General features: G+C 42.8%; 1 protein-coding gene across 1 annotated transcript; it reads left to right on the top strand.

Moving 5' to 3' along the window:
* Positions 1-1,724: 1,724 nt before the first annotated feature.
* Positions 1,725-3,671, top strand: TXNDC2 (thioredoxin domain containing 2). Its single transcript, XM_003914150.2, has 2 exons — positions 1,725-2,061; positions 2,353-3,671. The coding sequence occupies exons 1-2, from the start codon at positions 1,953-1,955 to the stop codon at positions 3,498-3,500; spliced, it is 1,257 nt and encodes a 418-aa protein (XP_003914199.1). The 5' UTR covers positions 1,725-1,952; the 3' UTR covers positions 3,501-3,671.
* Positions 3,672-21,954: the final 18,283 nt, after the last annotated feature.

Raw genomic sequence — 21,954 nt, 5'->3', positions numbered from 1 at the left:
CTGAGCAGATAAGTGGCTGGCGTTTATTTTCATACTCTGCTTTAAAATAGGGCACCATGATAAGAGACCCGTCAGCTGTGGAAGCCATTGGCATTGGAGAGGGAAGACAACCTCCTGTCCTTTAAAACATCACATAGAAAGGCCCGAAGTGTCCCGGTGAGAGAGGGGAGAGCTCTCCCTGGCAGTATCTGAGGAAACAGAGTGGAAGCATGAGCTCTTCCTGGAATAGGATTCATGTCATCAAGAACTATGGATCTGCTGGGCCGCGCATGGTGGCTCACGCCTGTAATCCCAGCCATTTGGGAGGCTGAGGCAGGTGGATCATTTGAAGTCAGGAGTTAGACACCAGCCTTGCCAACATGGTGAAACCCTATCCAGACTAAAAAAAAATACAAAAATTAGCCTGGTGTGGTGGTTGCATGCCTGTAATCCCAGCTATTCGAGAGGGTGAGGCAGGAGAATTGCATGAACCCGGGAGGCGGAGGTTGCAGTGAGTCGAGGTTGTGCCACTGCACTCCAATCTGGGTGACAGGGCAAGACTGTCTCAAAGAAAAAAAAAAAAAAGGAACTATGGATTTGCTAAGGCCAATAGTCTCTCTATCCCTTAGTAAAACGTGTTTTGGTATAAAAATCCAGATAATTGAACCATTGCCATTAGATGTTTTGAGGTTTCTATTGACAATGTGGAGGTCTTATCATTTAGACTTCAACCCTTTTATTTTTAGTTTTTAGAGACGGGCCTTGCTCTGTTGCCCAGGCTGGAGTACAATGTAGTGATCACGGCTCACTGCAACCTTGAACTCAGTGGCTCAAGTGAGCCTCCCACCTCAGCTTCCTGAGTAGCTGGGACAGGAGTGCGCCACCATGCCTGGCTAGGTTTTGTATTTTTTGTAGAGATGGGGTCTTGCTATGTTGCCCAAGCTGATCTCGAACTCCTGGGCTCAAGAAATGCTCCCACGGTGGCCTCTCAAAGTACTGAGATTACAGGTGTGAGCCACCACACCTGACCACTTTCGACACTTATATTGTTGGGGTGAAGCTGAAACATATGAGGATTTGTTCAAAGTATATGTAGAGAAGGCAAAATTCCACACTGATTCTTCCTGCCTTGGACTAGATGTGTTGTGCAGAGTGAGGGTGGAAAATGAGCCAGTGGTCCTGAACTAATAAATAAGTCTCCCTGGGGCACAGGTATTTGGCTTCCCATTCCACAGGATGGGGTAGATGTGGCTTATGGAACCAAGATTATTCACAAAGAGGTTGTTCTCCTGCATGTAAAGGCTGGAAGAGCCGTGTACTTGGATGTGTCTGCACGGGAGGGGGCACAGGCTAGGCTGGTGGGCCTGGGAGGTGGGGGAGGTGGGGAAAGAGGCCATCTGGCAGGTGCTGAACATTTGACATCGTGGGACACTTTGCAGAGGAAGCTAACATGGTTTCAAGGAGACACTTAGGAGCTGGTCACAACGGGTGAGTCATAAAGAGAAAGCTGGAGCTGGGGGATGCTGGAGGGAGATGAAAGGAAGGCTGATTCACAGAACCCAGGCTGGACAGCACTTGTTTTCAGAACCCAGGCTGGACGGGACTTGTGGCGAGCAGTCCAGCACAGCCTCACAGTGCAGAGCGTGAGCTGTGGAACCTGCCCTTACCCTAGCTTTGCAACCTTAAGTGAGCCTGATAGCTTCTCATGTGTAAACTGCTCATCATAATGGTTCTGACCTCAGCGGTTTGTTGTGTTATAGGAAATGATGACAGTGAATGCATAGTCCCAGCCTCAGCACAGGGCAGCCACCTTGAAGCTCTCAAATATCACTGTTGTGAATACAGAGAAGGAAAACCAACTGTAACGTGCTACCCAAATATAAGTTTTACTCATATTTTGATGTTAGGATGGATAGCTTGCAAAAAGTTGGAGGGTACGGCCTTTATTATGAGGCATCTATGAAGGATCAGGAATGGATGTAGACAAGGTACTAGTAATGGAAACTGTTAAAGCTGGAGCCCCTGGAAAACCGGAAATGAGGCTGGGCTCTCAGGAAGAAACAAATGAAGGTGATGCTAATGGTAAGTAGGGGAGCAAAGAGGGTTGCCTTAAAGACCTATGCAGTTAGGGAGTGGGCAGCGTGTTGAACCAGGAAGGGGAAAGTTGCGGTTTAAGAACATGCATACAGAAGATACATGTAACTACACGCTGTTTGTCCTTCTGTTGAATGAGTTATTCAGATCAGTACCCCATTCATCAGACTTCATTCGTGGTCTCTAAGAGTGACATCAGTCTTCCTTGGAATATGATGAGAATTTATTTGGTTCTTCTTTTGCTTTTCTATTTGATTTATTTTATGTTATTTGGTGCAGAAAGTTCATTACAAGTCCTGTCCAGCAATGTGCCTCTCCTGGCCCTAGAGTTCTTGGACACAGTCCAGGCCAAAGAGAAGGCCTTTCTCCCCATGGTCAGCCACACGTTCCACATGCCCACAGAAGAGTCTGGTGCTCCACAGGAGGGTGATGACCTACCGAAGTCCTCAGCAAACACCAGCCATCCCAAGCAGGGTGACATCCCCAAGTCCCCAGAAGAAACCATCCAGCCCACGGAGGGTGACATCTGCAAGTCCCCAGAAGAAACCAACCAATCCAAGAAGGATGACCTCCCCAAGTCCTCAGAAGAAGTCATCAAACCCAAAGAGGGTGACATCCCCAAGTCCTCAGCAAAACCTCTCCAGTCCAAGCTGGGCAATATTCCCAAGTCCTCAATGAAGCCCATCCAGTCCAAGGAGGATGACAGCCCCAAGTCCCCAGAAGAAGCCATCCAGCCGAAGGAGGGTGACATCCCCAAGTCCCCAGAAGAAGCCATCCCACCCAAGGCGGGTGACATCCTCAAGTCCCCAGAAGAAGCCATCCAGCCGAAGGAGGACAACAGCCCCAAGTCCCCAGAAGAAAGCATCCAGCCCAAGGAGGGTGACATCCCCAAGTCCCCAGAAGAAGCCATCCCACCCAAGAAGGATGACATCCTCAAATCCCCAGAAGAAGCCGTCCAGCCGAAGGAGGGTGACATCCCCAAGTCCCCAGAAGAAGCCATCCAGCCGAAGGAGGATGACAGCACCAAGTCCGTAGAAGAAACCATCCCACCCAAGGAGAGTGACATCCTAAAGCCTGAAGAAGAAACAACGGAGTTCCTGGAGGGGGACAACGTGAAAGTGATCCTGAGCAAGGAGGACTTTGAGGCATCACTGAAGGAGGCTGGGGAGAGGCTGGTGGCTGTGGACTTCTCGGCCACGTGGTGTGGGCCCTGCAGGACCATCAAACCGTTCTTCCACGCCCTGTCTATGAAGCATGAGGACGTGGTGTTCCTGGAGGTGGACGCTGACGACTGTGAGGAGGTTGTGAGAGACTGCGCCATCATGTGTGTCCCAACCTTTCAGTTTTATAAAAAAGAAGAAAAGGTGGATGAGTTTTGCGGCGCCCTTAAGGAAAAACTTGAAGCAGTCATTGCAGAATTAAAGTAAACATGTATTCTGAAAACACTGCAGACAGTCAGATGTTTATAGCTTTTGAGTTATCTTTTATTATTTACACAAAGCGATCGGGTATAACAAAAGTGTATGTCCAAATGGCACTGCTCGTACATGATAATATTAACTCTACCCTTTTCAAAATACAGTCCAAGCATTAAAGTACATTGTGATTGTGTTTCTGTTGGTGGGAGAGTGTAAAATTAGAAATTCCTTTGGTGAAGATTGCTAAGTCCCACGGTCTCCTATTTTTCAATCTTGATATGTATTTATTTTTCACTTGCCTTTGAAAATTCCACGCATTTAGTGTTTGTAGCAAGACTGAAAATTTAGATAATTTTTCTATAGAGGCAGATGACTGCAAGATGAATGGAAACTTCTTTTCTCATGCTCACGTATCTTTGGGGATTCTGATAAGATACATTTGGAAACAAGGAATTTGAAAGATTCACGTCTTAGTTAATCTCCTTCTTCTGCCGGCAGTGCTATGGAGGCCTTGGGAAATCCAGTGGGTTTTCCAAGACCTGATTTGTTGGTGACAGAAGTGAGATCAAGGCCACTTCCAGATTTCAAGTCCAGGGCTCTACCTACTATAATCTATGCTCACAAAATCGAAGACAAGAGCTCGGAACTTCAGGTTTCTTGGAGGTTGAAGTCCTCCGGATCTTTGCTGCCATTATGACATCAGTGCCCTGATGGCAGAGTTCCTGGTGTGTCTCCGTGGTAACTGGGTTCCTAATACCTAGAACTTCCTCTGACTTTTTTACTTAAATTTGTTCTTATTTTCACTATTGAATAAGCCAGCCTTTAACATGACTGTACCAGCTTAGACATATAGGCCTAGACTTTAATGAATTAACCTAATCACAGTGCTACCAGAGTCTTGTTTGGGCAACTCAGTAAGCCCCAGATGTCTGTGAGCCCAAAGGCCCAGGTGTGAACCATAGATGGAGGCTTAGTCCAGAGTGGGTTTTTAAAAATGAATAAAACCAGCTTCATTAGGTATAATTGTTATACAAAGAACTGCACATATTTAATGGAGGGAGTTGGATGAGTTTGGATGTGTTGCATATGCCCTTGATTACCATCTCCACTATCAAAGTAATTAACACCCTCACTGCCTCCAGAAGTTTCCTTGTGTCACTGTGCTTTATTGTTATTACTATCATGGAAAAAGCACTTAACAGGTGTACTCTCCTAACACATTTTTAAGTGTCCAGCACTGTAGCGTTAACTACATGATGCCGCACAGCAGATCCATGGAACTTACTCATCGCTGTGGCTGAAATTTAACACCCATCGAACAACTAACTCCCCGTTGCCCCTCCCGCACCCTCTGGCAGTCACCATTCTACTTTTTGCTGGTACAGAGTGTTTTTAAAAATTGGAATTCCTTGCCAACATTTCAAACATCAGGATTTAAAAAAAAAAATCTAGACGTCTAGCTTTTCTTGAAAACCTGTAAGATCTGACAATCCAGGCTTGCCTTACCTCAAGAAAACCAATCTAACCTTGGGGTCTGAGTGGCAGCTGCCTCCATCCGATAGGGCGCACTCTCTCCAGTCTCCTGCTGCAGAACCTGGCTGGCTTCTTCACTTAACCAGCTGAGTTGCAATCCCTATTGTAAGTTCAAGACTGGGACTGGGTACGATGGCTCACGCCTGTAATCCCAGCACCTTGGAAGGCTGAGGCCGGTGGATCACCTGAGGTCAGGAGTTCAAGACTAGCCTGGCCAACATGGTGAAACCCCGTCTCTACTAAAAATACAAACATTAGCTGGGTGTGGTGGTGGGTGCCTGTAATCCCAGCTACTCAGGAGGCTGAGGCAGGAGAATCACTTGAACCCAGGAAGTGGAGCTTGCAGTGAGCTGATATCATGCCCCTGCACTCCAGCCTGGGTGATAGAGCCAGACTGGCTCAAAAAAAAAAAAAAAAAAAAAAAAAAGACCGAGAATGCCCCATCTCTTCCCATCCGCACCTATCCTGACTCTCCTTAGTGGTACCTCAGTTACAGGCTTCATTTGCACCCTTAACAATGGCCTAACAACTGCAAACGAAATGAAATATCCTATAAGCTTGACCTTTTTTCCAAAAAAGATTTGGAATTACCTACAGAAGGATTGCTGATAAAGCTAACAAACCAGAAAGAGGAATCAGAGCCGTGAAGGGAGTAACGTGTCAACTCTGTGGGCTCACATCTTGGCTCTGACACAGCAGCAAATTTTGCTCTGAACTCTTGGCAAGTGGGAGAGAAAAGAGAAATTCAATAATACCCAGATGTCATCAGCCAAAATAAGCAGGCTTTGGAATTCGCAGAACAGTCAAAGCTTTTCCTTGACTAAATTCCTGAATGACATTTCTCATCTGCGACCCGAAGTTTGAGACACTGAATGATGGATGAAGTTCTTGACAAGATTTTTTTATAATAGATTCAGAACCGTTTTTCATGTGGATGTTCTTGGTAAGAATCTTACTGAAAGCTGAAGCCATGATGGTAAAGTGCTTTTCGACGAGAGGATTCCGGATTCGAGGTGTGCTGCATGTTCATAGAAATGGGCTTTTAGTGACAGTGCATAGATCTACCTGTTATTTCCCTCTGATACAGAGACATTCTTCTGACTTTTTCAATCAAATTTGTTCTTATTTTCCAAATGAACAAGGTTAGCTTCAACATGACTCTACCAACCTAGACATATAGGCCTAGACTTTAACCAATTAACCCAACCATTGTGCTACCAGAGTCCTGTTTGGATAACTTAGGGAGCCTCCCAACACTTTTAAATTAAATTAAATTAAATTTTGAGACATTTTCTCACTCTGTTGCCCAGGCTGGAGTGCAGTGGCATGATGATAGTTCACTATGGTCTTAGGCTCAAGTGATCCTCCTGCCTCAGCCTCCCAAGTAGCTGAGACTACAGATAAAGCCACCATGCTTGGTTAATTTAAAAATATATGTATTTTTGTAGAGATGGCGTCTTGCCATGTTGCCCAGGCTGGTCTCAGACTCCTAATCTCAAGAGATCCTCCCACCCAGACCTCCCAAAGTGCTGAGATTACAGGCATGAGCCACCGTACCCAGCCTCCCACAACACTTTAGAGTGTGCAGTTTTAAGGACCAGGGACCCTGAAATCTAACACTAGTGACTTATACTAACTGCTTTTTCTGGTACCATAATATTAAAGACATTTCTGTCAAAGGTCCCTTTTTATATTTAGGTTACTAAGTGATGTCATTGACAATGACCTCAAAATATCCTTAAAAATTATTGTGATAGTAGATTCTTAAGATGATTTAATAGAATTCTTAATGTAAGTCAAAGGAGGAGGCAAAACACAGTTCTCTGAAGGCATTCTGTAGGGCCAAGAAAAAGCAACACAAGTGTGTGGCTCTCTGATGATCTAGTTTGATCCAGGGATAAAATCTAGACTAGCAGATAATCAATTTATGTCCCTCAAATTACACATTGTGAGAACCACTTATCTCACAATGTGTACATCACAATGTGACTCACACCTGTAATCCAGCACTTTGGGAAGCCAAGGTGGGTGGATCACCTGAGGTCAGGAGTTTGAGACCAGGCTGGCCAACATGGTGAAACCCCATCTCTACTAAAAATACAAAAAAATTAGCTGGGCATGGTGGCAGGTGCCTGCAATCCCAGCCACTCAGGAGGCTAAGGCAGGAGAATCGCTTGAACCCAGAAGGCGGAGGTTGCAGTGAGCCAAGATCAAGCCACTGCACTCCAGCCTAGGCAACGAGAGCAAAACTCCATCTCAAAATAATAATAATAATAATAATCAACCAAGCAATTGTTTTCATCTCTAATATTTAACGTGAAGGACAAATAAGAAGCAGTTCTAATGAGGAGATCCCAGATAATCCTATGAGCTGTGAACAATGATAATCTAACCGGAGCCTTAAGAATCAATGGAAAATCTATTAGAATTAACAAGAAAACTCAACAAAGTGTCAGTAGTTGGAGTAATATCTAAAAATCAACAGCTTCCGTGTGATTCTGTGGCAAATAATTGGGAATCTGTGAAAAAAAAAGTCTTACAATAGCGACAAAATAAAATGTCTAGCAATAGTCCTAATGAGCAGTAAGGATGATTAAGAGTAAATTAAAACATTTTGAGATGTATACAAGTAGGTTTAAATAGAGTGAGACGGTCCATTTTTCTCATTGGAGAAAAGACTGAAAGATGTTGATGCTTTCCACTTAATTAGTAGACAATGTAATTCCAACCAATATCTCAATGGGATATATGATAGAACTTGATAAGATATTTAAAACTCACTGAGAATAATAAGACAAGAATAGGTAGGAAAAGTCTCAAATGAGAAGTAATGAAGAGATATGTGCCCTATCAGAGAGTTACATGTGTAGTTGGTACATTAATTATAAAACAATGATATTAATGAAGGAAAAAGAGAGCAATGAAACGTAATAGTAAGCAAGAACCACACACTGGCATGTAAGTAGTAATATATGACAAAGGAAACATTTCAATTTGATGCAGAATGAGTGGATTTTTTTTCACAAAATTATATGGGGAAATTTTAATATTTGAGGGGAAAAATCAATTTATATCCCAATCCCACACCAGCCACTGAAATAAATATAAGTTTAATTAAAGGATAAAATACAAAATATGGAGTGATTAAAAAACAGAAGAAAATTTAGTTGAAGTTTTTAAAAATGTTTTCGAGACAGGGTCTCGCTCTGTTCCCCAGGCTGGAGTGCAGAGGTGTGATCACAGCTCACAGCTTGAGTTCCTGGGCTCAGGTGATCCTCCCAACTCAGCCTCCCAGGTAGCTGGCACTACAGGCATGCACCACCATGCCTAGCTAATTTTTAATTTGAAAAATGTTTTGTAGAGACGGGGTCTCACTATTGCCCAGGTTGGTCTTGAACTTCTGGCCTCATGCAATTCTCCCACCATGGCCTCCCAAAGCACTGGGATTACAGGCATGAACCACCGCACCTGGCCAAACATGTATTTGATTCATGGATGGAGAAAGGATTTTCTAGGCACAATTGCAATTAAATAAGTAGATTTGAACATATAAAACAATTCAACTTTTTTTTCTTTTTTTTTTTTTTGAGATAGAGTCTTGCTCTGTTGCTCAAGCTGGAGTCCAATGGCGCGATCTTGGCTCTCTGCAACCTCTGCCTCCTGGTTCAAGTGATCCTTCTGCCTCAGCCTCCCAAGTAGCTGGGATTACAGGCACCCACCATCATGCCCGGCTAATTTTTGTATTTTTTAGTAGAGATGGGATTTCACCATGTCGGTCAGGCAGGTCTCGAACTCCTGACCTCAGGTGATCCACCTGCCTCAGCCTCCCAAAGGGCTGGGATTACAGGCGTGAGCCACCACGCCCGACCCCAATAACTCAATTTTTTAAATAACAAAATATAAACAAAATTAACAGGAAACAGAAAAAGGAAACAACATTTGCCAAATGTACAACATTGGATTTAATATATGTACTATAAAAGTACTCTTACAAATCAGTAAGAAAAATAGAACATTCTCATAAAAATAGGCAAAAGACATAGTTCACATTAGAATAAAAACAAGTTGGTAATAAAAATAAAAATAAAGCTGGGCACAGCAGCAGCTCAGGCCTGTAATCCTAGCACTCTGGGAGGCCGAGGCAGGCGGATCACTTGAAGTCAGGAGTTTGAGGCCAATATGGCGAAACCCCTTCTATACTACAAATACAAAACTCAGTTGGGCGTGGTGGAGCATGGCTATAATCCCAGCTACTCCAGAGGCTGAGGCATGAGAATCACTTGAACCCAGGAGGTGGAGGTTTCAGTGAGCCGAGATCATGCCACTGCACTCCACCCTCGGTGACAGAGTGAGCTCCTGTCTCAAATATAAAAATAAAAATAAAAAAGGTTCACTAACAGGGAATAAATAGGAAAATATAAACAAAAATCAATGAGATTTTGACAGTAGGGATGTAGGGAAACCGTCAGTCACATACTGCCAATGAGAGTTAAGACTGCTACAAGCCCTTCTGGAACACAGCGGTATGTTACGTTCTTACAGGGCAGAAAGGTGCAGAACTTTGCAAACTAGCTTGTGTATTTGTCTGCTCAGGCTGCCATAGCAAAATACCACAGAAAGGATGGTTTAAACACCAGACATTTACTTCTCACAGTTCCAGGGCCTAGAAGTCTGAGATCAAGGTGTTGGCCGTTTTCACTTCTTGTGAGGTGTTATCAGCAGCACAAGATCAGACACAGCCAGGTCTACACAGGCTTGTGTCTTTCCACAAGGTCACTTGATGGATGCTTACTCAATTAGAAAAGCCATGAGCCAGGCATAATGCTGACATGCCTGTAATCTCAGGAACTCGGGAGGCAGAGGTGGAGGATCACTTGAGGCCTGGACAACACAGTGAGATCCTTGTCTCTAAAAGACAATAAAACAGCCAGGCACGGTGGCTCATGCCTGGAATCCCAGCTACTTGGGACGCTGAAGTAGTAAGACCACTTGAGCCCAAGAGTTTGAGGTTGTGATGAGCCACGGTCTTGCCACTGCCCTCCAGCCTGGGTGACAGCACAAGACTCTGCCTCTAATAATAACAACAACAACAACAACAACAATAATAATAATAATAATAAGAAGAAGAAGAATGGTTTCCCATGTGCTGCACCCTGAGAGGAGTCCTCAGTCCAGCCTGTGAGCCCCATCTTAATCACTTATGGGTTGAAATGTGTCCCCCTGAAATTCATATATTGAAGCCTCAACCCCAAGAGGCGGGGCCACACAGTCTGTGCAGTCCAAGTTCCAAGCTAGGCTTGGGTGGGTCCATCTCCGTTGAGATCTCTCCACCAGTATGAATTACGGCCATGCCTTCGTATTTTTTTGGTATATTTATTTTTTATTTGTATTTTTTATTATACTTTAAGTTCTAGGGTACATGTGCACAGCGTGCAAGTTTGTTAAATATGTATACATGTGCCATGTTGGTGTGCTGCACCCATCAACTTGTCATTTACATTAGGTATATCTCGTAATGCTATCCCTCCCCACCTCTCCCCACCATAGGCCCCGATGTGTGATGTTCCCCTTCCTGTGTCCAAGTGATCTCATTGTTCAATTCCCACCTATGAGTGAGAACATGCGGTGTTTGGTTTCCTGTTCTTGCGATAGTTTGCTGAGAGCCTTTGTATTTTTCTGGTGATCCAGAACATAACTATCCGAAGAAATACACACATGTCCACGACAGAATCATTTCTCAGTGACTGAGTTGCCAAGCCCCATAAGGTGCTTCCTCCTGCAGGCGCACCTTCGCAGCTGCCCCCTTGTCCGCAGGCTGCTTCTTTAACCCCACTAGGACTGCTTCATATTGCGGTGTGCAGCGTCCTCACTTCATTCGTCTTCTCTCAACTTGTCCCAGCAGGCCTACCAGGGATAAGAAAATGGACTCATTGCTGAGTCATTTCCAGGCCTCCAGCCCGCTGAATTCTAGTGAGTGGTGCCTCCCAAATGGGAGATGTGGGGGTTACCTGTTACCCTCCTCTCGATGGGCTGGCCAGAGTTCTGAATTTCATTTGCTGTACAGAGCGCCTTCCTCCTTCCTGTCAGTGGCTAGCTCCTCCAAAATCATTGTGAAAAGGCCAGATGCAGTGGCTCACACTTGGCACTTTGGGAGGCCAAGACGGGTGAATCACCCGAGGTCAGGAGTTCCAGACCAGCGTGGCCAACATGGTGAAACCCTGTCTCTACTAAAAATACAAAAATTAGCTGGGCGTGGTGGCACATGCCTGCAATCCCAGCTACTCGGGAGGCTAAGACAGGAGAATCACTTGAACCTGGGAGGCAGAGGTTGCAGTGAGCTGAGATAGCGTCACTGCACTCTAGCCTGGGCAGCAGAGAGAGACTCTGTGTTTAAAAAAAAAAAAAAAAAAAAAAAAAATTTCCACTGAGAAATGAAAACAAGAAAATAAAAAACAGGTCAAAATACTAAAAAGAGAATTATCTCTATTTTATTTCAATTGTACAAAAGGCACAATGTGTTGTCATTGTCTATCTCTGTGTGAGGATTTTTTTTACCTTCATTCTCATTTTGTTTTTTCCTGATTACTTTATATAACAAAAAGAAAAAACAATCAATTGAATACTTTGAAGACTCCAACTGTTTAGATACTGCCAGGGAACACAAACAACTACTAGAAAATACAAAATCTGGGAAGCCTGAGCAATGGGGAATAGGTGAATGGCCTCAGCTCAAGGGTGTTCTGCCAAAGCCTCCGGATGCTGGCCTTATCCAGATGTTCTGTGTTCTAGTTGTGCATTGTGGGCCTTCCAGGCTTCAGATTACAAATGGCCTAAGAACAGACCAAATCGGAAGTTCTTCTGTTTGGAGATGAACTACCTAAGTGATCATGGGTGTTGTGGGATAGATGCAACTGACAAAAGGCTGACTCAAACCTGCTCCAGCAAAAATGGAGAGGGTATTGGATCTTGAAAATGGAAATTCTAAGGAGATCAACTACTTTAGGTAGATAGATTCAGGGATTCAAACAGCATCGGAATACAGCTTTCTACCTCTTAGCTCTGCTGTTTGTCTTGATTTTATCATCAGTTGCTTCTGTGGCTCATACTCACAGATAAAAAGGTGAGGCTGTTTCCTAATAATCGCAACAAAAAAGTCCCAGGAAAGATTCTGATTGGCTGTATCATGTGCCAATCCCTGAACCACTCTGTGTATTTGGAAGAGTTGAAGGACTCTGATTGGTCAGGCTTGGTCACTTGTGCACACTCGAAGCAGGGTCAGCCCCATCAAGCCTTAGGAGCTGAGTGGATTACCATGGAAAGTGGGAGGAAGGAAGAGCTGCCTGCAGTCAGGCATATAGATTGCAAGGGATGGCATTTGAGCACTCAGCATTAGACCAAGAGACCACATTAAGAATATGGAGAATACGGTCAGAATCACCCTTATCCCACTTATAAATCCCCATGAAATACCAAACCCAATAAGAAGAGGTTGTACTTTTATCAAATTCCTTTTAAACCCACCTTCTCATTTCACTTTCATCCTGATTTCACATTCAATCTGATTTCCTTGAATCTGTAACTGTTCAACCTTAAAACTAAATAGTTATCTGTACCTTATTCAAATGACAAATTATCTTATAATAGTAACTTTTGCTAACGTTGGCATATGGGATATAAATCAAAAGAGAACATGAAACCTGGTGAGTGAATGCTTAGAAAGATCCAAAGGATGGCTGGGCGCGGTGGCTCACTCCTGTAATCCCAGCATTGTGGGAGGCTGAGGCGGGCAGATCACGACGTCAGGAGTTTGAGACTAGCTTGGCCAAGAGACTAGCCTGACCAACGTGGTGAAACTCTGTCTCTACTAAAAATACAAAAATTAACCGAGCGTGGTGGCAGGCATCTATAATTTCAGCTACTCAGGAGGTGGAGGCACAAGAATTGCTTGAACCTGGGAGGCCGAGGCTGCAGTGAGCCGAGATCGTGTCATTGCACTCCAGCCTGGGTGACAGAACAAGACTTGGTCTCAAAAAAAGAAGGAAACAAAAAAGAAAAAAAGAAAGAAAGATGCAAAGGATGTAAACAGGGTGAGTCAGTTCTGGGTCTGTTCTTCTAAGTGATGCTTTTGAAAAATGTTTTTCTCTAAATATGAACAATCTGGTTCTTCATAGACTATGCCTTCAGTGTTCAACACTTGTGTCTTTTTGAGACTCAAATGGTATTTCAAATAAATTATATTCAGCAAATACTAGAAAGTTATGGTATGTTGTTACTTAGAATTCTATCATGATTTTTGGCAGATTTTTAAGTTTCCCAGAACTTGTAAGGGAACTGTGAAATGCTACACTCTATGGAGATAAAAGTTAACTAAAAAACAAAGCGAACCAAGAGATAAAAGGAAAAGTTAGGCTGCAAGTTTTGAAATAATAATGGCACTTGAACCATGAGATCCTTTAATACCCACAATGAAAACACACACCCAGCGCAACAATGACAAATACTTGGATGTAGATAGCACGCAGTCAGATAAAACCCAAGGCTGTAGCTTAAAGATTTAAGGAAATAAAAAATTTCAAATTCCAGGATGGAAAAAAGGTAATTTATATGAAAATGAAGAAGTTGATGATAGAAAATGGTACATAGGAAGAAGTTAGGGCCAGTAAGACAGGCAGTACTTGAAAAGAAGAAATGTGGACTGTGAAAACGAAAAGAAAATGTGGTCATTCTATTACATATTGATTTGAAGTGTATATTACTTTTACACACACAAGTTGAGGGCCATCTTTGTTTAGGTCAAGATGGTAGTTTCAAGTAAGAGGGAGATATGGCATGGGAAGGACAGCAAAGAGTAAGGTTGTCCTTGTACCTTACGTTTCTGCGGACCTTAATGCTATTTTCATGAATTCCTGGTTTAGACAACTAAAAGTTCTCTGACCTCTGGAGAGGCAACTTTCTGATGGGTCTTGAGAAAAGGTGGAAAAAAGAAAATGCTGCTTCTCTCTCCCTGCCCTATGAAAGCCACAAAACGTTGGTGTTTAAAAGACAAAGCTAAATGCAACTCTAATGACTCATAGATCAATATCTTTCACTGACCTTAGGAAGATACATGAGGAAGTCACCAGTTAGCTAATGATTCTCAGTTTAGAAAGGGCAGAGGAGGCTAGCCGCCTCCCAGAGAAGGCTTTAAGGAAGACTTCCTTTCAGTCATACCAGCTAACATGGCGAGACTAATATATTGTCGTGCTATCAGAAGCAGCTACATAACTTGAATTTGAGAGCATTCAACCTTAATGGATTTTTTTTTTTTTTTTTTTGCGCGACAGGGTCTTGCTCTATTACCCAGGCTGGAGTGCAGTGGCATGATCATAGCTCACTGCAGCCTCAATCACCTGGGCTCCAGTGAACCTTCCTCCTTGGCCTCTCGAGTAGCTGGGACTATAGGTGCCCACCACCACATATGGCTAATTTTTAAAAATTTTTAGTGGAGATGAGGTCTCACTATGTTGCTCAGGCTGGTCTCAAACCCTTGAGATAAAGTGATCCTCCTGCCTTGGCCTCCCAAAATGCTGGGAATATAAACATCAGCCACCAAACCAGGCTGAATTTTTGTTTGAGACAGCATCTCACTCTGTTGCCCAGGCTGAAGTGCAGTGGCATGGTCATGGCTCATTGCAGCCTCAACCTCCCAGACTCAAGTGATCCTCCTGCCTCAGCCTCTCAAGTAGCTGCGACTACAGGTGCATGCCACTATGCCCGGCTATTTTTTTTTTTTTTTTAAAGATGAGGTCTCACTATGTTGCCCAGGCTAGTCTCGAACTCCTGGGCTCAAGTGATCCTCCACCTTGGTCTCCCAAAGTGCTGGGATTACAGGTGTGAGCCACTTCACCCAGCCCAGTAATGGAGTCTGATGATTCCCACCCTATGTTCATTCCCCTAATTACTTTGATTTCTTACTGTGAGGTTACAATTACTCGTACTTACTTTCAAATAATCTCCATTTGTTTTGGCATTTGAAGGTTTTTAAAAAAGTATTTGTAAGTCCAAATCACAAACCTATTTCATTTTGGATTGCTATTTTTGTATATGTATATGTCAGACATAAACATGCTAAAATAACGTTGGTAGTTATATAAATTGGATACCAGTGGTGATCATTCATCCTCTTCAGGCCCACCTACGGCACTTATTCTTTCCTTATGTGCTTAAAAATAAAAGACCAAGATTTATTATGTGTGGTTCAGATGCTACTCATGTTTATTATTGATACTCAGGTTGAAGACAGAAAGATCAATGCATGTCAGGAGATCGACTGCTACAGCAATGAGCCCTATTTGCAACCCACAGACAAACTGTTTCAAATACAAAGAATATTCAGAGTTCACAGGTGTGCTCTAGGAAAACTGTTTGCAGGTGAATACAAAACTGAAAACGCCTCTATTTTAAATTAAAACTAAGAAATTATCATCTAATTCTTAGGATTCTTCTGTGCTTTATTGACTTGCTTAAATACGAGGTCGTGATAACCCTAGTTTTATCTCCCTGAGTGAAGATTACATTCCTTTTTAACAATTCAAGTGAAACACATCCAAATCTCCCCTCTCCAGGAAGAGCAGTGGTTGAACTGAACAGCAAAATAAATAAATAAATACAAACATACATAAATAAATAAGTAAATAATATTTCTGTGCCTTGGGTTCTTTGTCAGAGATAATTTTAACTAAATCATTAAACTGATATGAAGATTATTAATACCAACTGTAGAAGGTTGAATGGTAGCCCCAAAGACATCAGGATCTAATACTATAAACCTGTAATTGTTACTTCATTTGGAAAAGGGCCGTTGCAGATGTGATTAAGTTAAGGCTCTTGAGATGAGGAGATAATCCTGGATTATCTGGGTGATCCCCAAATGCCATCACAAGTGTCCTTAGACAAGAGATGTAGGAGATTCAACACACACTAAGAAGAAGTCAGGTGAAGATGGAAGCAGTAGCTGGAGCAATGCGGCCACAAATCAAGGCTCCCTGCCAGCAGCTGCCAGAGGCGAAGAACAGTTTCTCCCCTGGAGCTTCCCAAGGGAGCGCAACCCTGTCAACACCTTGATTTTGGACTTCTGGCCTCCAGAGCTGTAAGAAAATACCAGTTGTTTTAAGCCACCCAGTTTGTGATCATTTGTTACAGCAGCCATTGAGAAATGAATGCACCAGTGAATAAAATATTTTTGCAAAAGATGTTTAAATGCAAGATAGCATTAGGGATCAGTGTTAGGATATATTTAAGGGAAATGTGTTCCTGCATATGCAATAAGCATTTCTAGTATGTTTTTTTCTTCTTCTTTTTTTTGAATCAAGACTTCTTTTTTTCTTTTTAAATTATTTTTAATTGACAAATGATAATTGTGAGATACCGGTTCATGCCAGTCAGGATGGTGATTATTAAAAAGTCAAGAAACAATAGATGCTGACGAGGCTGTGGAGAAATAGGAACGCTTTTACACTGTTGGTGGGAATGTAAATTAGTTCAACCATTGTGGAAGACAGTGTAGCGATTCCTCAAGGATCTAGAACCAGAAATACCATTTGGCCCAGCAATCCCATTACTGGGTGTATACCCAAAGGAATATAAATCATTCTACTACAAAGACACACACACACGTATGTTTATTGCAGCAATATTTACAGTAGCAAAGACATAGAACCAACCCAAATGCCCATCAATGGTAGGCTGGATAAAGAAAACGTGGTACATATACACCACGGAATACTATGCAGCCATAAAAAGGAATGAAACTGTGTCCTTTTCAGGGACATGAATGAAGCTGGAAGCCATCATCATCGGCAAGCTAACACAGGAACAGAAAACCAAACACCGCATCTTCTCACTCATAAGTGGGAGTTGAACAATGAGAACACATGGACACAGGGAGGGAAACAACACACAAAGGGCCTGTTGGGGGTGGAGGCGAGGGAAAGGAGAACATCAGGACAAATATCTAATGCACGCAGGGCTTAAAACATAGATGATGGGTAGGTAGGTGCAGCAAACCACCATGGAACATATATACCTATGCAACAAACCAACATGTTCTGTGCATGTATCCCAGAACTTAGAGTTAAAAAAAAAAAAAAAATTTACATTCCCACCAGCAGTGTACAATGGTTCCATTTTTTCCACATCCTCACCAGCATTTGTTATTGCTTGTCTTGTGGCTATAAGTCATTTTAACTGTGGTGAAGAAAAAACAAAAACTATCAAACCTTTTTTTTCTTTTTAAATTATTATTATTATTATTATTATTATTTGAGACAGAGTCTCACTCTTGTTGCCCAGACTGGAGTGCAGTGCATGATCTCTGCTCACTGCAACCTCTGCCTCCCAGGTTCAAGCGATTCTCCTGCCTCAGCTTCTCCAGTAGCTGGGATTACAGGCGTGTAATACCATGCCTAGCTGATTTTTGTATTTTTAGTAGAGACGAGGTTTCCCCATGTTGGCCAGGCTGGTCTTAAACTCCTGACCTCAGGTGATCCACCTGCCTCGGCCTCCCAAAGTGCTGGGATTACAGGCGTGAGCCACCGCACCCCGCGTTTTAATTATTTTTAGTTGACATGATAATTGTGTATATTTATTGGGTACAATGTGATTTTTTGATATATGTATACATTAAAAAAAGATTCAATCAAGCTAATTAACACATGCATCACCTCACCAACTTACCATTTTTTTGTTGGAAGAACATTAAAAATCTATTCTTTTAGCAATTTTGAAATATGCAATACATTATTTGTTAACCGTGGTCACCATGCAGTACAATAGGTCACTAAAATGTATTTTTCTAGTCTGATCAAAACTTTGTACAGTTTGGTCAACATCTTCCCTTTCCCTACCCCTCTCCTTCCTTGCAGCCTGTTTCTACAAGTTCCCTTGCTGAGTTCCCAGACCTAAGCCAGTTTTCACATTCAGAGCTCATGGCTGGAAGAGATGGCCAAGGCCCCATAAGGAAGTAGGCAGCAATGCCATGGCAAAGAAATACCATGATGATTCCCCCAGGACTCTCCCAGAGGGACCTATGGCCATTTACTTGGGTCACTATATGTTGGGGAGGAGGGAATACCCAGACCTTGCAAAGATTGTTGGACACAGGGACTCAGTTGACATGAATACCTCGAGATCTGAAATGTCATCCTGCGTGTGTCCCTTCCCTGTCCCACCTTAGAGTCCTGGCTAAAGTAATATGTTTTATATGTGTACAATCAGCCCCTCGGTTGCCACGCATCTACTTAGTAGTCATTTTCTTGGGCCCTGGCAGCTGAAATAACACCTTTGGGTCCGGGGTGTGTGGGGTAGGAGCTATCACATTAGGGAAGGCTAAGTAGGAGCCTCTAAAGCTGCCCCCACCCCAGGACCAAAATAGTAAATCAAAGCACTATTGCATCACAGGGTTTAATGCCTATTAGAGCCTGAAAGGATACAAGGTGGTGGTCCCTCCTATCACGTCTCCATTTGCTCAGCCAGTCTGACGCTTGCGATGATCTGATCGTAGAATATCACAAGCCTAACCGAGCTGCTGCTCTACTACAGCTGCCAAACAGAGCAGTATTGTTGCTAAAGCAGATTGTTAAAACTTCAGGTACATGCTATGTGGCCACTGATTTGGCAAATGTGCTCTTTTCTATTCTGAAGAGCAACAGTTTGTTTTCCTGTGGAACAGACAAGAGCATTAATTTACTGTCTTGCTTCAGGGCGCTGTGAACTTTTCTACCCTCTGTCATCATATAGTATGAAGAAACCTGGACAGTCTGGACATCCTGTAGGACATTACAGTGATCCATTACATGGGTGACATCCTGCTGATTGGGCGGAACAAACAAGAGGTAGCCAGCATTCGGGAGGACTTGTTAGGACAGGCACCTACCACTTCAGTAAAGTTTTCAGGGGTCCAGTAATCAGAAGTGTGCTGGGATACTTCTTCTAAATTAAAAGATGCATTCTTGCTCTTGCATCTCCTACCACAAAGAAGGAAACACAGTGCTCAGTTGGTCACGTGGACCGAAGCTGTATTCCTAGCACGGAATGTGGCGAGCAAAGACAGATGAGAAAAACTGCAGGGGAAGGAGTGGGAGGGAGGTAGCAATGGGGTCTAAGGTTGATTTAAACCCACTACCAAAAAGAATAGGTCCATCATAAGTCTGAAACTAGTAAAATAGTATCTGAGGAGTTCAGAGCACAGACTACAGACAAGAGAATTAAAAATATGCTTGTTTTAAAGGGCTAGTCTTGGAAACACATAGCTTCTAGGGGAGAAAAAGCAAAGCAAAAGAAAAAAAGATGGGAATTTGTCAACACCAAAAACTGCATACACTCTTACCTTTTGAACTACAAGTCCCATTTCTAGGAATCTACTCTTTGGATATACCTCCAACAATATGAAAATACATATGCACAAGGTTATTCACTGCTAACTACAAAGACGTGTGGTAGGCATGAGACAGGAATATTTTCACCTTGCATTCATCTGCGAAACTGACCAATCTATAAACCAAGCTTGGGCTCTTTCCTCTTCTTCCGTCTGGTTGCACAGAACCCTCCATGAGGCCATAGGTGTGAGCCTGAGGTAGGGAGCTGGGGTAACCACTGTGGGTGATATAGGGTTTGGGCAACTTGCTCATTGATTGTTAATTGCAAGATATTAGAGACAGCCTAAATGCCTATGCACGGGAAAGTGGTTGAATAACATCCCCTGAGTGAAGTACTATGCAGCTGTAAGAACAAGGCAGTGCTCTATGGCCTGTTACAGAGTGAAACTAGCATAACTAGCAAATATCCCATGTCTAGGATGTATTAAGTGGGAAAAAAAAGCACAAAAAGAGCATAATATTCTACCCTTCAATTAAAAACGAGCATTATACAGCTTAGGCAACATGGGGAGACCTGTCTCTGCAAAAAATTTAAAAGTTAGCCTGGCGTGGTGGCACACCCCTGTGGTTCCATCTACTCAGGGGGCCGAGACAGGAGGAATACCTGAGCTCAGGAGGTTGAGGCTGCAGTGAGCTGTGTTCATGTGACTGCACTCCAGCCAGGCAACCTTGTCTCAAAAACAAAAGTGCATTATATAAGAAAATATACATACATCTGCTCATTTGTGCCAAAGAGTAAATTAGGAGCTGAAATTGGTTACCTACAGGTGTCGGGTGATAACAGAGGGGAAGTAACAGTATTGCTGAGAATGGGGTCACAGGAATTGGGAGAGATACTTTGCAAACCATGTTCATACTTAGAACCATGCTAGTTTTCACTCTTAGAGCCACGTTAATGCTTCACAAACTCCCAAAATAAGTGGTTAAAACAATGGGGATGGGACACAATGAAATGCTAAACGTAATAAATGAATTTACTATAATTGTATTACGAATGGATTACATAACCACACTGAAGGGGTGGGAGAGAAAAGCATGAGCCAAAGTTACTTTGGAAAAGAGTATTTTGATTGTATATTGTGAAGGAAAAGGCAAAATGAACTAGACACAAATATTGTACTCCAGTTTCCTATCTGTTTTTCACAGGGGTATGCAAGAATGAGACTCCTTCATATGCATATTATGATTCAGCAGATCAGTAAATTTGTGGAAGGTGATGAGACTCAAACGTTATTAAGAACATCGTAAGGAAGAGAAACTACATTTCCAATTCATTTAGTGGAAGTGGATCATCGTAAAGGTCTTCATCCTCATAGTCTTTACGTTGAGTGGGCTGAGGAGGAAGACAAGGGAGGAGTTGGTCTTGCTGACTCAGGGGCGGCAGAGGTGGGAGAAAATTCCCGTATAAATGGACCCACACAGTTCAAACCCGTGTTGTTCGAGAATTAACTGTCATTCAAAATAAAAATTAGAAAACCATAAATGTATGTTGAGCAGCTTCTGTGTCTCAGGCCCTGTTGCAGATGCTACAGATATGCCAGTGAACAGCATGAGGCATGAGGCCCCTACTCTCATGGGGTTTACATTAAGTCATAAGTCTCATGCTAATCACTCACCATTTGTAATAAAGACAATGAGAATATTACCCTGTACAGATGGAATTATTCTGACTGAAGGTTTACATACTTTATAGTGACACTTGGCTTCTGTCTTAATGATGTCACAAAAGAAAATGTAGAATCAGGGACCAGACATTGTTTACCACACTGCTGAACAGCTCTGGAATTTATATACTCATTTCCAAAAGTACGTAGTTACTAAGTCTTCTTGGTGGGCACAATCTAATTTCAGCTTAATGCATTTTTTCTGAACTTGAACCATGCTGATAAGATTGATGTGTGATAAGCCACACCTGATAATTGCCCTTTATATGTAAGTCTAGAAACTTCAAGAATGATCCATACACATTTAATTAAATCTATGACTTGTATCTGAATTGTGATTTCATTTCCATTATTTAGCTTTACAATTCTTCAAAATCCACAATTCTATTGATCTTTGACCAGATTAAAAATAGGAACAATGAGAGTTGCCATGGCCATGGGCTCAGTTCGTTTGTCCCAGCTGTGTATGATCACCTTCCCCTGCGGGGAAACTGGGCGAGGGGTGAGCCTGGTGGTTCAGTCCTCTGGAGACCTGATGTGTGTTGGGCTTTTTCTTTTTGCCAGCACGCTCTGGCATTGGCAAACAAATCATTTAGAGGGAGCTGAGAAGAGATAAACGGAATCTGAGGAAAGTAGACGATGTGTGAGTTTTCCAAGGGTTCAAGAATGTTTATCACAGCTGTCAGGGCAATACTATGTTGTGAGCCACTAAGGTGGATACTTTAAGTCTTCAGGGTTTTCTCATTCCAAAAAAGAGCCTAGCTGCAAAGGAGTGGCTTCTGTAACACAGTAAGGCAACCCTGGAGGAAGTCGGAATGGGGATAACTGAGCCATCCATGTCATTAACCATGG

This window comes from Papio anubis, chromosome 19 (genome assembly GCF_008728515.1).
Source record: "Papio anubis isolate 15944 chromosome 19, Panubis1.0, whole genome shotgun sequence".
NCBI lineage: Eukaryota > Metazoa > Chordata > Mammalia > Primates > Cercopithecidae > Papio > Papio anubis.
The sequence above is the reverse complement of the archived record's forward strand: the minus strand, read 5'-3'. Positions and strand labels throughout refer to the sequence as shown.

Coding starts and splice junctions, on each gene's coding strand:
- TXNDC2 (XM_003914150.2), top strand. CDS start 1,953: ATGGATGTAGACAAGGTACTAGTAATGGAAACTGTTAAAGCTGGAGCC. Junction 2,062..2,352: donor AAATGAAGGTGATGCTAATG/GTAAGTAGGGGA, acceptor TATTTGGTGCAG/AAAGTTCATTACAAGTCCTG.